The 15,780-nt window shown below is 55.5% G+C and overlaps 1 protein-coding gene across 1 annotated transcript in view; it reads left to right on the top strand.

Annotated features, from left to right (window-relative positions):
* LOC127566888 (low-density lipoprotein receptor-related protein 1-like) overlaps nucleotides 1-10,928 on the top strand; it is a 177,398-nt gene extending 166,470 nt beyond the window's left edge. Inside the window, 5 exon segments of the mRNA XM_052009403.1 lie at nucleotides 57-161; nucleotides 1,530-1,594; nucleotides 5,820-5,916; nucleotides 7,777-7,921; nucleotides 10,368-10,928. Of these exon segments, the coding sequence (XP_051865363.1) occupies nucleotides 57-161; nucleotides 1,530-1,594; nucleotides 5,820-5,916; nucleotides 7,777-7,921; nucleotides 10,368-10,508 (553 nt within the window). The 3' untranslated portion in view covers nucleotides 10,509-10,928.
* The last annotated feature ends 4,852 nt before the right edge of the window (nucleotides 10,929-15,780 follow it).

The following is a 15,780-nucleotide window of genomic DNA, read 5'->3' as shown; positions in this document are numbered from 1 at the left end:
TCTCCACCCCCCCCCCCCCCGCCCAACCTCTGTCTCCCCCCTCCCACCCCCGGCAGTTGCACCAACGGTAAGGTGGCCCCCAGCTGCCTCACCTGCGAGAATTACTGCAGGAACAACGGAGACTGTCAGATCGACCAGCGGACCGGCCTGCCCACCTGCCGGTGAGCCCAGGGGTGGGGCAGAGGGGAGGGTGGGCTGGGTGGGGATCGTGGGGAGGCGCTGACCCGGTCCTGGGGGGGAGGGGGAGGGAGTTATGGAGGTCGGGACCGCTGGAGGGGGAGCGACGGGGAACAAGGAGATGGCATCGGACTGAGTGAAGTACCTGGCGTCAGTCTTCGCTGTGGAAGACGCCAGCAACGTGCCAGGAATTCGAGAGAGTCGGGCGGAGGCAGAGGTGAGTGTGGTCACCGTTACCGAGGAGAAGGTGCTTGGATAAGTCCCCTGGGCCGGATGGACTACACCCCAGGGTTCTGAGAGAGGCAGCTGAAGAGATTGTATTGGTGTTGGTATTGGTTTATTATTGTCACTTATACCAAGGTACAGCAAGTCCCCGACTTACGAACGCCCGACTTACGAACCGACCTTCGTGGCCCCGATCCTACCACGGGTCAAGTGCGCACATGCAGCCAGGGAACCCCGGGCCAGTTGCGCATGCGCAGACACTGTTCCGAGTCACATACAAAGTCGGGTTACGAACAGTCTCAAAAACAGAACTCGTTCGTAACCCGGGGACTTCCTGTACAGTGAAAAACTTGTCTTGCACACCGATCGTACAGGTCAGTTCATTACACAGTGCAGTTACATTGGGTTAGTACAGGGTGCATTGAGGCAGTACAGGTAAAAACAATAACAGTAGAGAGTAAAGTGTCCCAGCTACAGAGAAAGTGCAGTGCAATAAGGTGCAAGGTCACAACAAGGTAGATCGTGAGGTCAGAGTCCATCTCATCGTATAAGGGAACCATTCAACAGTCTTATCACCGTGGGGTAGAAGCTGTCCTTGAGCCTGGTGGGACGTGCCCTCAGGCTCCTGTATCTTCCACCCGATGGAAGAGGGGAGAAGGGAGAATGACCCGGGTGGGTGGGGTCTTTGATTATGCCGGCTGCTTCACCAAGGCAGCGAGAGGTAAAGACAGAGTCCACGGAGGGGAGGCTGGTGCCCGTGATGCACTGGGCTGTGTCCACAACTCTCTGCGCTTTCTTGTGGTCCCGGGCAGAGCAGTTGCCGTCCCAAGCCGAGATGCATCCAGATAGGATGCTCTCTGTGGTGCAAAGAGGAAAGGCGGGGGCTTCACCTCGAGGGTTTGGGTGGTGCCGAGAGGGTTGAGAGTGTACCGAGGCAGCAAGAGGTATAGACAGAGTCCGCGGGGGGGAGGCTGGTGTCCGCGATAAGAAATAAGTCAGCTGTGGTGGATGGGAAGGGCAGACGCGAGGGGCCGAATGGCCTGCTCCTGTTCCTGGTGGCATGGCTCGGGGAGGGAGGGAGGTGGAGGGGGCTTCAGCGGGTAACCCCTGCACCTTGTGTCTTGCAGATGTGTCACGGGCTGGACCGGACCCCAGTGCGACCTTCAGGAGAGCGAGGCTGCGTTGGCTGGAAGTACGTTATCCCACTCCCCAACTCCGGAGCATAAAACACTACAGCGCAGTACAGGCCCTTCGGCCCGCACTGTTGTGCCAACATTTTATCCTGCTCTGAGATCTATCTAACCCTTCCCTCCCATATAGCCCTCCATTTCTCTATCATTCATGTGTCTAAGTGTCTTAAATGTCCCTGATGTACCTGCCCCCACCACCTCTGCCGGCAGTGCGTTCCACACACCCACCACTCTCTGTGTAAAAGACTTACCCCTGACATCCCCCTTATACCTTCCTCCAATCACCTCAAAATTATGTCCCCTCGTGTGAGCCATTGTCGCCCTGGGAAAAAGTCTCTGACTGTCCACTCGATCTGTGCCTCTTGTACACCTCTATCAGGTCACCTCTCATCCTCCTCCTCTCCAAAGAGAAAAGCCCCAGCTCGCTCAGCCTATCCTGATAAGACGTGCTCTCCAATCCAGGCAGCATCCTGGTAAATCTCCTCTGCACCCTCTCTAAAGCTCCCACATCCTTCCTATAATGAGGCGACCAGAACTGGACACAATACTCCAAGGGTGGTCTGACCAGAGTTCTGTAGAGCTGCATAAAACCACAAGGGGCAGGGCTCCTGTGCTCTCTGAGGACTATCCAAAGTTTTATAAAACTGAAACACAACATCCCGACTCACAGCTCTTAAACTCAATCCCCTGACTAATGAAGGGCAACGCTCCATACCCCTTCTCAACAACCCTATCGAAATGGCAGATGGAGTTTAATCCGGGCAGATGTGATGTATTACACTTTGGGAGATCAATTGTAAGCGGACAAGACACAGTTAATGGCAGGACCCTTCACAGTGTTGATGTACAGAGGGATCTTGGGGTCCAAGTCCACAGCTCCCTGAAAGTGGCCGCACAGTTCGACAGGGCGGTGAAGAAGGCGTACAGCACGCTGGCCTTTATCAGTCGAGGCACTGAGTTCAAGAGTCGGGATGTTGTGTTTCAGTTTTATAAAACTTTGGATAGTCCTCAGAGAGCACAGGAGCCCTGCCCCTTGTGGTTTTATACACCTCTATAAGGTCGCCCCCTCAGCCTCCAATACCCCAGGGAATAAAGTCCCAACCTGCCCGACCTCTCTCCGTAACTCAGTCCCTCGAGTCCCAGCAACGTCCTCGTAAATCTCCCTCTGCGCTCTTTCCAGTTTAATCACATCTTTCCTACAGCAGGGCGACCAGAACTGAACACAGTGCTCCAAGTGTGGCCTCACCGACGTCCTGTACAACTGCGACATCACCTCCCGACTCCTGTACTCAGTGCCCTGACCGATGAAGGCCAGCGTGCCGAACACCTTCTTCACCGCCCTGTCTACCTGTGACCCCACTTTCAGGGAACCACGTACCTGTACCCCTGGGTCCCTCTGTTCTACAACACTCCCCTGTCACTTACCAGTCTCTCTATGTACCTGTACCCCGAGGCCCCCCTGTTCTACAACACTCCCCTGTCATTTACCAGTGTATGTACCTGTACCCCGAGGTCCCTCTGTTCTACAACACTCCCCTGTCATTTACCAGTCTATGTACCTGTACCCCGAGGTCCCCCTGTTCTACAACACTCCCCTGTCATTTACCAGTCTCTCTATGTACTTGTACCCCTGGCTCCCTCTGTTCTGCAGCACTCCCTGGGGCTCTCCCGTTCACTGTGAAAGTCCTAACCTGCCCAACCTCTCTCCTCGCAACATCCTCGTAAATCTGCCTCTGCGCTCTTTCCAGTTTAGTGGCATCTTTCCTGCAGCAGGGCGACCAGAACTGAACACAGTGCTGCTGTTGCCTTGAGTGGATGATGAGGGAGCTCGTACAGAGTTCTGTACGCGCGCGTGTTTGGTGAATTGGTTTATTATGGTTACATGTACCGGGATGCAGTGTAAAACTTTGTTCTGCCAGCCATCCACACAGATCATTTCACCACATCAGTGCATCGAGGTAGTACAAGGGGAAAGCAGTCACAGAATGCAGAGTAAAGTGTCCCAGCTACAGAGAAAGTGCAGTGCAGGCAGACAATAAGGTGCAAGGGCCACGAGCAGGTAGATCGTGAGGTCAAGAGTCCATCTCATCGTACTAGGGGACTGTTCAATAGTCTTATAACAGCGGGGTAGAAGCTGTCCTTGAGCCTGGTGATACGTGCTTTCAGGCTTTTGTATCGGGAGGGGGGGAGAAGAGAGAATGTCCGGGGTGGGTGGGGGTCTTTGATTATGTCGGCTGCTTACCTGAGGCAGCGGGAAGTGTAGACAAGAGTTCATAGAAACATAGACCAGTACAGCACAATACAGACTCTATGGCCCACAATGTTGTGCCAACCTTTAAACCTCGCCTCAGACTATCTAACCCCTTCCTCCCACATATCCCTCTATTTTAAATCCCTCCATGTGCTTATCTAACAATCTCTTGAATTTGACTAATGTACCTGCCTCCACCACCACCCCAGGCAGCACATTCCATGCCCCAACCACTCTCTGGGTAAAAAACCTCCCTCTGATATCTCCCTTGAACTTCCCACCCATTACTTTAAAGCCATGCCCTCTTGTATTGAGCATTGGTGCCCTGGGAGAGAGGTGCTGGCTGTCCGCTCTATCTATTCCTCAATATTTTGTACACCTCTATCGTGTCTCCTCTCATCCTCCTCTTCTCCAAAGAGTAAAGCCCCAGCTCCCTTAGTCTCTCCTCATAATGCATCCTCTCCAAACCAGGCAGCATCCTGGTAAATCTCCTCTGCACCCTCTCCAATGCCTCCCCATCCTTCCTGTAATGAGGCGACCAGAACTGGACACAGTGCTCTAAGTGTGGTCTACCCAGAGGTTTGTAAAGCTGCATCATTACCTCGCGGCTCTTAAACTCGATCCCACAACTTATAAAAGCTAACACCCCATAAGCTTTGTTAACTCCCCTATCCACCTGTGAGGCAACTTTCAGGGATCTGTGGATATGGACCTTCAGATCCCTCTGCTCCTCTACACTGCCCAGAATCCTGCCATTAACCTTGTGCTCCGCCTTGGAGTTTGTCCTTCCAAAGTGCACCACCTCACACTTCTCCAGATTGAACTCCGTCTGTCCACAGAAGGGAGGCTGGTGCCCGTGATGTGCTGGGCTGTGTCCACAACTCTCTGCAGTTTCTTGTGGTCCCAGGCAGAGCAGTTGCCGTCCCAAGCCGTGATGCATCCGGGTAGGATGCCTTCTGTGGGGCATCGGTAAAAATTGGTGAGAGTCAACGGGGACATGTCGAATTTCTTAGGTAGAAGCGCCGGTGAGCTTTCTTGGTCGTGGTGTCTATGTGGTTGGACCAGGACAGGCTGTTGGTGATGTTCACACCCGGGGACTTGAAGCTCTCAACCCTCTCGACCTCGGCACCATTGATGTAGACAGGTGCATGTACACTGCCCCCTTTCCTGAAGTCAATGACCAGCTCTTCTGTTTTGTTGACAATGAGGGACAGGTTGTGGTCATGACACCATTCCACTAGACTCTCTATCTCCTTTCTATACTCCGACTCATTGTTATTTGAGATACGGCCTACAACGGTGGTATCACGTAGAGCAGAATCTGGCCACGCAGTCGTGGGTGTGTAGGGCCTAAGGTGTATCAGGTGTTCCTCTCCTGAGCTGTGATACTTCGAGGGCAATGTTTGTGGAGAGGCTCAGGAGGTGAGGTCCCTCAGAGTAGATGTGGCAAAGTTGTTTCCCATGGTTGGGGAGTGTAGATAGATATCTTTATTCGTCACATGTGCATCGGTGAAATGCATCTTTTGCATGGAGTGTGCTGGGGGGCAGCCCGCAAGTGCCGCCACACTTCCGGCGCCAGCACAGCGTGCCCGCGACTTCCTAACCCGTACGTCTTTGGAATGTGGGAGGAAACCGGAGCACCCGGAGGAGACCCACGCAGACACACGGGGAAAACGTAGAGAGTACAAGAGGGCACGGCTTCAGGATTGAAGGGCGCCCATTCAGAACAGAGGCGGAGAAATTCCTTCAGCCAGAGGGTGGTGAATCTGTGGAGTTTGTTGCCACGGGTGCATTTAAGGCAGAGTAGCCAGGGCATCAAAGGTTATGGTGAGAAGATGGGGGAGTGGGGCTCAATGGGAGAATGGATCAGCTCATGATAGAATGGCGGAGCAGCCTCGATGGGCCGAATGGCCGACTTCTGCTCCTTGTGGTCCCCTCACTAACAATTGCCCCTCCTCCTCTCCCCGCCATTCCAGAAACCACCTCAGTCATCATCCCGATCGTCGTCCTGCTGTTGCTCCTGGTGCTGCTGGTGATTGGTGGCGTCTTCTGGTACAGGAGGCGTTCCCGAGGGTGAGTCTCCGCGCGGTTCGGTCCCATCCCCCGCACACCACCACCCCCGCTCTCCGCCGTCTCCCCCCCCCCCCGGCCACGGTTCGGGCTGAAGAGGTGTGAATGGTTTTTTGTTGGGGGGGGGGGGGGAGGGTTAAAAGAAAGAGGTGTCTTCCCAGTCCCATTAAACCCAACGGGGACCCCGTCTCCTGCTCCCTTTAAACCCACCGGGACCCCGTCTCCCGCTCCCGTTAAACCCACCGGGACCCCGTCTCCCGCTCCCTTTAAACGCACAAGGGACCCCGTCTCCTGCTCCTGTTAAACCCCATTTCCCGCTCCCGTTAAACCCACCAGGGACCTGGTCTCCCGCTCCCGTTAAACCTACCGGGACCCCGTTTCCCGCTCCCTTTAAACGCACAAGGGACCCCGTCTCCTGCTCCTGGTAAACCCCATTTCCCGCTCCCGTTAAACCCACCGGGACCCCGTCTCCCGCTCCCTTTAAACGCACAAGGGACCCCGTCTCCTGCTCCTGTTAAACCCCATTTCCCGTTCCCGTTAAACCCACCAGGGACCTGGTCTCCCGCTCCCGTTAAACCTACCGGGACCCCGTTTCCCGCTCCCTTTAAACGCACAAGGGACCCCGTCTCCTGCTCCTGGTAAACCCCATTTCCCGCTCCCGTTAAACCCACCGGGGACCTGGTCTCCCGCTCCCGTTAAACCTACCGGGACCCCGTTTCCCGCTCCCTTTAAACGCACAAGGGACCCCGTCTCCTGCTCCTGGTAAACCCCATTTCCCGCTCCCGTTAAACCCACCGGGGACCTGGTCTCCCGCTCCCGTTAAACCCACCGGGACCCCGTCTCCCGCTCCCTTTACACCCACCGGGGACCCCGTTTCCCGCTCCTTTTAAACCCACCGGGGACCCCATTTCCCCCTCCCTTTACACCCACCGGGGACCTGGTCTCCCGCTCCCATTAAACCCACCGGGGACCCCGTCTCCCGCTCCCTGTAAAGCCACTCGGTCCCCGTAGTCGGTGGAGACATGGGGAGGGAACCGGAGCACCCAGTGGAAACCCACGGGGGGGGGGGGGGGGGGGGGGGAGCGTGCGGACTCCACGCACACACACACACAAAGTTACACACACCGACAGTCGCGCACACATGCACGGACACACACACACACACCCGACACTTGCACAGACGCGCGCACACACACACGCGGTCATGTACAGACACACAGTTACACACACTGACACTCACATACACAGTCACGCACACACACACACAAAGTTACACACACCGACACTCGTGCACACATGCACGGACACACACACACACACACCCCCGACATTTGCACAGACGCGCACACGCGCGGTCACGTACAGACACACAGTTACACACACCGACACTCACATACACAGTCACGCACACACACGAAGTTACACACACCGACACTCGCGCACACACACACACACCCGACACTTGCACAGACGCACACACGCGCGGTCACGTACAGACACACAGTTACACACACTGACACTCACATACACAGTTACGCACACACACACAAACGAAGTTACACACACCGACACTCGCGCACAGATGCGCGCGCACACACACACCCCCGACACTTGCACAGACGCGCACACACACACGTGCGGTCACGTACAGACACACAGTTACACACACCGACACTCACATACACAGTCACAAACATGCACACACACACACAGACATAGAGTCTCACACACGGACACAACGCCAGAGTCTGGGATCAAACCCGGGTCTCTGGGACTGCTGGATATCTTGTCACCGCCCCGCCCCCCAGCCCCGGTGTGAGGGTGCGAGGCTGCCTGTGTATTTAACGTGTGCATCGGTGTCAGGGCCAAGGGTTTCCAACACCAGCGGATGACCAACGGGATGATGAACGTGGAGATCGGGAACCCCACCTACAACATGTACGAGACAGAACCTGACGACGGCGCGGGCGAGCTGCTGGACTCTGACTTCACGTTGGACCCCGACAAGGTAAAGTGGGAGACCCCTCCTTCCCCCCTCCCTCCTCTCCTTCCCTCCTCCTCCCCCCTTCCCTCCCTCCCTCCCCCTCCCCTTCCCTCCCTCCCTCCCCCTCCCCTTCCCTCTCCCCGCTCCACCCTCCCTCCCCTCCCTCTCCCCCGTCCCCAACCTCTCTCTCTCCCCCCTCCCTCTCTCTCCCCACCCCTCTCTTTTCCTTCCCCACGCACCCCCCCCCCCCCCCCCGACCTCCGCCCCACAGGGACTGCCCTGTGCCGCTGAGCTCTGCCAGACGTCGCTCCCGGTTTCAGTGCCTGCGGACTGCCCCGGGGTCTCCGCTCCTTCGCTGTCGTTATCGAGTCATCGACTCTGACGGCGCAGAAGCAGGCCTTTCGGCCCATCTGTTCCGTGCCGGCCTGGTCTTCTGCCTCGTCCCACCTCCCTGCACCAGGACCGTGTCCCTCCAAAGCCCTCTCATCCCGTGCACCAGTCCAAACCTCTCTGAAACATCACAGTTGAACCCACATAAGGCGTAAAAGTCACTGACATAAATAACTAGTGTAAAAGAGAAATAACAAGGCAGTGCGGAGGATCAGAGGGATCTCGGGGTCCGAGTCCATAGGACACTCGAAGCGGCTGCGCGGGTTGACTCTGTGGTTAAGAAGGCATATGGTGTATCGTCCTTCATCCATCGGGGAATTGAATTTAGGAGCCGAGAGGTAATGTTGCAGCTATATAGGACCCTGGTCAGACCCCGCTTGGAGTACTGTGCTCAGTTCTGGTCGCCTCACTGCAGGAAGGATGTGGAAGCCATAGAGAGGGTGCAGAGGAGATTCACCAGGACGCTGCCTGGATTGGAGAGCACGTCTCATGAGGACAGGTTGAGCGAGCTGGGGCTTTTCTCTTTGGAGCAACAGAGGATGAGAGGTGACCTGATAGAGGTGTACAAGAGGCACAGATCGAGTGGACAGTCAGAGACTTTTCCCCAGGGCGACAATGGCTCACACGAGGGGGCATAATTTTAAGGTGATTGGAGGAAGATATAAGGGGGCTGTCAGGGGTAAGTCTTTTACACAGAGAGTGGTGGGTGTGTGGAACGCACTGCCGGCAGAGGTGGTGGGGGCAGGTACATTAGGGACATTTCAGAGACTCTTGGATAGACACATGGATAGAACCATAGAACACTACAGCACAGAAAGCAGGCCGTTTGGCCCTTCTAGTCTGTGCCAAAACTTTATTCCGCTAGTCCCATTGACCTGCACCCAGTTCATAACCCTCCAGACCTCTCCCCTCCATGTATCCGTCCAATTTATTCTTCAAACTTAAGAGCGAGCCTGCATTTACCACGTCAGACGGCAGCTCGTTCCACACTCCCACCACTCTCTGAGTGAAGAAGTTCCCCCCAAACCTTTCCCCTTTCACCCTAAAGCCATGTCCTCTCGTACTTATCTCTCCTAATCTAGGTGGAAAGAGCCTGCTCGCATTAACTCTGTCTGTACCCCTCACAAAGACAGATGATAGAGCAATGCTGGGGGGGGGATGTGGGAGAAAAGGTATTGGTATTGGTTTATTATTGTCACTTGTACCGAGGTCCAGTGAAAAACTTGTCTTACAAACAGATCGTACAGGTCAATTCATTACACAGTGCAGTTACATTGGGTTAGTACAGGGTGCATTGAGGTAGTACAGGTAAAAACAATAACAGTACAGAGTAAAGTGTCACAGCTACAGAGAAAGTGCAGTGCAATAAGGTGCAAGGTCACAACAAGGTAGATCGTGAGGTCAGAGTCCATCTCATCGTATAAGGGAACCGTTCAATAGTCTCATCACCGTGGGGTAGAAGCTGTCCTTGAGCCTGGTGGGACGTGCCCTCAGGCTCCTGTATCTTCTACCCGATGGGAGAGGGGAGAAGAGAGAATGTCCCGGGTGGGTGGGGTCTTTGATGATGCCGGCTGCTTCACCAAGGCAGCGAGAGGTAAAGACAGAGTCCACAGAGGGGAGGCTGGTGTCCATGACGCGCTGGGCCGTGTCCACAACTCTCTGCGGTTTCTTGCGGTCCCGGGCAGAGCAGTTGCCGTACCAAGCCGGGATGCATCCGGATAGGATGCTCTCTGTGGTGCATCGGTAAAAGTTGGTGAGGGTCAAAGGGGACAAACCGAATTTCTTTAGCCTCCTGAGGAAGTAGAGGCGCTGGTGAGCTTTCTCGGCCGTGGCATCTACATGATTTGACCAGGACAGGCTGTCGGTGATGTTCACTCCCAGGAACTTGAAGCTCTCGACCCTCTTGACCTGAGCACCATTGATGCAGAGAGGAGCATGTACACCGCCCCCCTTTCCTGAATCAATGACCAGTTCTTCTGTTTTGCTGACATTGAGGGAAAGGTAGATCTCTAGAGCAGGATAAAATGTGACAGTAATTCACCGATGTAACCACCCACCCAACTCCTTCCCTCCCTCGCAGCCGACCAACTTCACCAACCCCGTCTATGCCACACTGTACATGGGAGCCCACAGCAGCCACAGCTCACTGACCAGCACTGACGAGAAGAAGGAGCTACTGCCTGCGGCCGGAGGAGACGACCTGGTGGATCCCCTGGCGTAACCCCCACCACCCACCCCACCACACCACCCTCCCCCCCCCCCCCCATCCACCACCCACCCACCCACCCTCAAGGCTCGCTCGGAGTCTCGAAGAAGCGCCCCGGTGCCCCGGACTCGGCGGGGAGAAGACGACAGGGTTTGGGAGGTGGGTGGGTGGGGGGGGGAAGAGGGGGAAGGGGGATTCTCTCTTTATTTTTGGTTCCGGTCTCCGGTGGGGGTTGGGGGGAAGGAGGGGCGGGGAGGGGGGGGTTGTGGGACCGGGTGTCGAATGATGCCATTGTGGGCAGGTGAAGGACTAAAATTTTCTACGTGGAAGACAGTATTATATACATATTTTTGTTCTTGAGGAGAGGATACATCCCTTGCTTCTTGCCTGAGCTCACCCAATTTCCCCCACCCAACCAACCACCCCCACCCCCCCAAGAGATCCTCACAAATCCGGCCCCCTCCCGTGGGAGGGTTTCGAGAGAGGGTCCGGTAAAGAGGAGGATTCTTCACCTCTCCCATCCCAAGGTACGAGAAGAGCGAGGGTGTGTGTGTTTTTGTGTGTGTGTGTGTGTGTGTGTGTGGGGGGGGGGGGGGGGGTGGGGGGTAGTTTGTGGACCCCAGGAAGTGGGGTGGGAGGGGGTGAAGTGAGAGAGCTGTCAGGTCGGTACGCAAGAACGCTGAAGACACGCACCGGTACGAGCAATTTCATTCCCAGACTTTCTTGAGCGTGGGGGAGAGCACAGTCGTTTTTGTGTAACCCTCCCGCTCCCTGGGATCTGTTTCTCCCTCCGTCCACCCCCCCCCCCCCCCCCAACAACGTCCCGGTAAATTTTATCTCGTGTTCGAGATGTGAAGAGAGAGAGAGGGGGGGTGGGGAGTGTCCTGTAGACGGGGAGGGGTAATGCGGCGGATGTGGAGTGCATGGACTAACTCCACCCGGGGCTATGGGGAGTGTCCCGTCACACCCCTGACCTGTAGACGGGGGGGGGGGGGGGGGGGGTAATGTGGCGGATGTGGGATGCATGGACTAACTCCACCCAGGGAAGTGGGGAGTGTCCCATCACACCCCTGACCTGTAGACGTTCCACCGGTGTGATTGGGACACTCCCCGCCGCCCTGGGTGGGGTTAGTCCACGCACTCCACATCCGACACATTACCTCTCCCCACCGTCTACAGGTCAGGGGTGTGACGGGACACTCCCCACATGCCTGGGTGGAGATAGTCCATGTACTCTTGCACTCTTTTTCCCCACCCCCCCCCCACTTAATCCCCACCACTCAACCGCCAACACCCCCTCCCACCCCCACCCCACCTTCCTCTCCCCCAAGAGAGCTGCTGGGGGTGTTCTGGGAGCGTCCATTGAGCTGTTGGGGGTGAGGTTTCGCGGAGAGGGGGAGAGAGGATTTGGGGTTGTGTGGGGGGGGGGGTGGTGCTGTGGGCAAGGATTCTCAACCCCCAAAGAAAGAACTCAGTGGGAACATTCGGACAGGAGCAACTTGGAGACCAGCGACGGTGGTCCGAGTGGAACTGCCCGGTCTTTAATCTGACCTTTCCTCGGGAGAGGGAGAGAGGAGGGGGAGGCAGGGGTGTCCACGCCGCTTTGTAGATGAGTTTGCATTCTCCCGTGCTCAGTTCGCCTGCGTCTGCCCGTTGCACCTCTAACGGGGGTCGGTGTTTACACGCACGTACTCTGCGTGCGTGCGTGTGTGTGTGTGTGTGCGTGTGTGTGTGTGCACGCCCCCCCCCTCCCCCACCCTCCCTCTCTCCGTCTTAATATGTTAACACGTAAAATCAGGCTTTTGTAACAGGTGGGAACTGATGTGTAAATCAACGTGTTTTTAAAATGAGTTTTTTTTAAAATGAACTTCAGTTCAAATACAGAGTTGCATGAAAAGCAAGTTGATTTTATTTTGAGAAAGAATAATGTTTAATTTTTTTTCTGGAATATTCTACCACAGAATAACAAATATTGTAATAAAATATGATAACTACCTTGAAAATATCTTGTGTTACTTGGAAGCGTTCCACTGGGGTTAGTCCGTGCACTCCACATCCGCCACATTACCTCTTCCCCGTCTACAGGTCAGGGGTGTGATGGGACACTCCCCACTTCCCTGGGTGGGGTTAGTCCATGTACTCCACATCCGCCACATTACCTCTTCCCCGTCTACAGGTCAGGGGGTGATGGGACACTCCCCACTTCCCTGGGTGGGGTTAGTCCATGCACTCCACATCCGCCACATTACCTCTTCCCCGTCTACAGGTCAGGGGTGTGATGGGACACTCCCCACTTCCCTGGGTGGGGTTAGTCCATGTACTCCACATCCGCCACATTACCTCTTCCCCGTCTACAGGTCAGGGGTGTGATGGGACACTCCCCACTTCCCTGGGTGGGGTTAGTCCATGTACTCCACATCCGCCACATTACCTCTTCCCCGTCTACAGGTCAGGGGTGTGATGGGACACTCCCCACTTCCCTGGGTGGGGTTAGTCCATGCACTACACATCCGCCACATTACCTCTCCCCCCATCTACTGGTCAGGGGTGTGACGGGACACTCCCCGGGTGGGGTTAGGCCATGCACTCCACATCCGCTGCATTACCTCTCCCCCCATCTACAGGTCAGGGGTGTGACGGGACACTCCCCACTCTCCCGGGTGGGGTTAGTCCATGCACTCCACATCCGCCACATTACTTCTCCCCCCATCTACTGGTCAGGGGTGTGACAGGACTCCCCGCTGGCCTGGGTGGGGTTAGTCCATGCGCTCCACATCCGCCACATTACCTCTCCACCGTCTCACAAGATCACAAGACAAGGGAGCAGAAGTAGGCAATTCTGCCCATCGAGTCTGCTCCAAAGAAAAGGCGGAGAAAATAAGAAATGGGGGGGCGGGGCAAAAAAACTATTCTAACCCCAATTCCTGGCCTTATCCCTTGATACCCCGACTAATTAGATATCTAGCTATCTCCTCCTTAACCCCTCCACTGATCTGGCCTCCACTGCTGTACATGGCAAGGAATTCCACAAATTCACCACCCTTTGGCTGAAGAAATTTCTCCTCATCTCTGTTCTAAACCTGTACCCTCTAATTCTAAGACTGTGCCCTCTGGTCCTGGACTCACCCACCAAGGGAAACAGCTTGGCCACATCTACTCTGTCCAGTCCTTTCAACATTTGTTCTATGAGGTCCCCTCTCATTCTCCTGTACTCCAGTGAGTACAGTCCAAGAGCCGACAGACGCTCCTCGTACGTCAGCCCTTTCATTCCGGGAATCATCCTCGTAAATCTCCTCTGAACCCTCTCCAACATCAGCACATCCTTCCTGAGATAAGGGGCCCAAAACTGCACACATATTCCAAACGAGGTCTCACCAGTGCCCTGTAGACACTTATCAACACTTCCTTACTTTGATACACTATTCCTCTCGAAATGAATGCCAACATAGCATTCGCTTACCTTACCGCCGATCCGACCTGGTGGTTAACCTTTAGGGTATCCTGCACGAGTGCCCCCAAGTCCCTTTGTACTTCTGTACTTTGAATTTTCTCTCCTTCTATATAATATTCTGCCCGCTTATTTCTGCTTCCAAAGTGTACAACTGCACACTTCTCAACATTGAATCTCATCTGCCATTTCCTTGCCCATTCTCCTAAACTATCTAGGTCTCTCTGCAACCTTCCTGTCTCCTCAATACTCCCTACTCCTCCACCTATCTTGGTGTCGTCCGCAAACTTGGCCACAAAACCATTTACTCCAACATCCAAATCGTTAATGTACAGGGTAAGAAGAAGCGGCCCCAACACCGAACCCTGCAGGACACCACTAGTAACTGGTAGCCAACCAGAACAGGATCCTTTTATTCCCACCCTTAGCTTCCTGCCAACCAGCCAATGCTCCACCCGTTCTGTTATCCCGCCTGTAGTTCCATGAGCTCTCGTTAATCAGTCTCTTGTGGGGCACCTTGGCGAAGGCCTTTTGAAAGTCTAAATACACAACATCTACCGCCTCTCCCTTATCCACCCTACCTGTGATTTCTTCAAAATAAAACTCCAATAGGTTGTCAGGGGTGTGACGGGACACTCCCCACTGCCCTGGGTGGGGTTAGTCCATGCACTCCACATCCGCCACATTACCTCTCCCCCCCGTCTACAGGTCAGGGGTGTGACGGGACACTCCCCACTGCCCTGGGTGGAGTTAGTCCATGCACTCCACATCCGCCACATTACCTCTCCCCCCGTCTACAGGTCAGGAGTGTGACGGGACACCCTGGGTGGAGTTAGCCCATGCACTCCACATCCGCCACATTACCTCTCCCCCCGTCTACAGGTCAGGAGTGTGACACCCCACCCACAACCGTTCCTTCACTGTTGCTTGAACTCCCTCCCCAACACCCTGGGGTCCACCTGCACCTCGGGGACCCCCCCCCCCAGTTCCGCCACCGCCAACTCCCCAGGGGCTACTGGGGAGGGGCAATTAAATGCTGGCTCAGCCTTGGGTAAATAAGTAACACATCCCCCGCGGGGAGTTGGGATACGTTCAGCCCAACCGGTCCGTGCAGACCAAGATTCCCATCCCAGCCGGTCCCATCGTCTGACCCCACATCCCTCTAAACCTTTCCCACCCACGGACCTGTCCCAGTGTTGTTAATGTCCCTGCCTCACCCACTCCCTCTGGCAGCTCGTCCCACATACAGACCACCCTCTGGGTGAAGAAGTTGCTCCTCAGGTCCCCTATTAAATCTCTTTCCCCTCTCACCTTAAACCTGTGCCCTCTAGTTCTTGATTCCCCAACCATGGGGGGAAAGACTGTGCACATTCACCCTATCGATGCCCCTCGTGGGTTTATACACCTCTGTAAGGTCACCCCTCACGCTCCAAGGAATAAAGTCCCAACCTGCCCGACCTCTCTCTGTAACTCAGTCCCTCGAGTCCCGGCAACGTCCTCGTGAATCTCCCTCTGTGCTCTGTCCAGCTCAGTGGCATCTTCCCCACAGCAGGGCGACCAGAACTGAACACAGTGCTCCAAGTGCGGCCTGCTGGAAGGAAGATGGATTTTCCCAACTGGAGTTACCATATAAAAGTCGACAATGAGAACTTCAAAAGTTGCTGAGAGAGAGAGGTGTAGGGAGGGGGTTCCAGAGCTGGGGGACCCGGGGCAGATGAAGGTAAGGCAGGGGAGGGAAGGGTCACAGCGACGGGAGGGCTGTAGGAGGGAGGGGGGTTCACAGAGACGGGGAGGGGTGTAGGGGAGGGAGGGGGTGACGGGGAGGGGTGTAGTGTAGGA

The sequence above is a fragment of the Pristis pectinata genome, chromosome X (assembly GCF_009764475.1).
Source record: "Pristis pectinata isolate sPriPec2 chromosome X, sPriPec2.1.pri, whole genome shotgun sequence".
NCBI lineage: Eukaryota > Metazoa > Chordata > Chondrichthyes > Rhinopristiformes > Pristidae > Pristis > Pristis pectinata.
The sequence above is the reverse complement of the archived record's forward strand: the minus strand, read 5'-3'. Positions and strand labels throughout refer to the sequence as shown.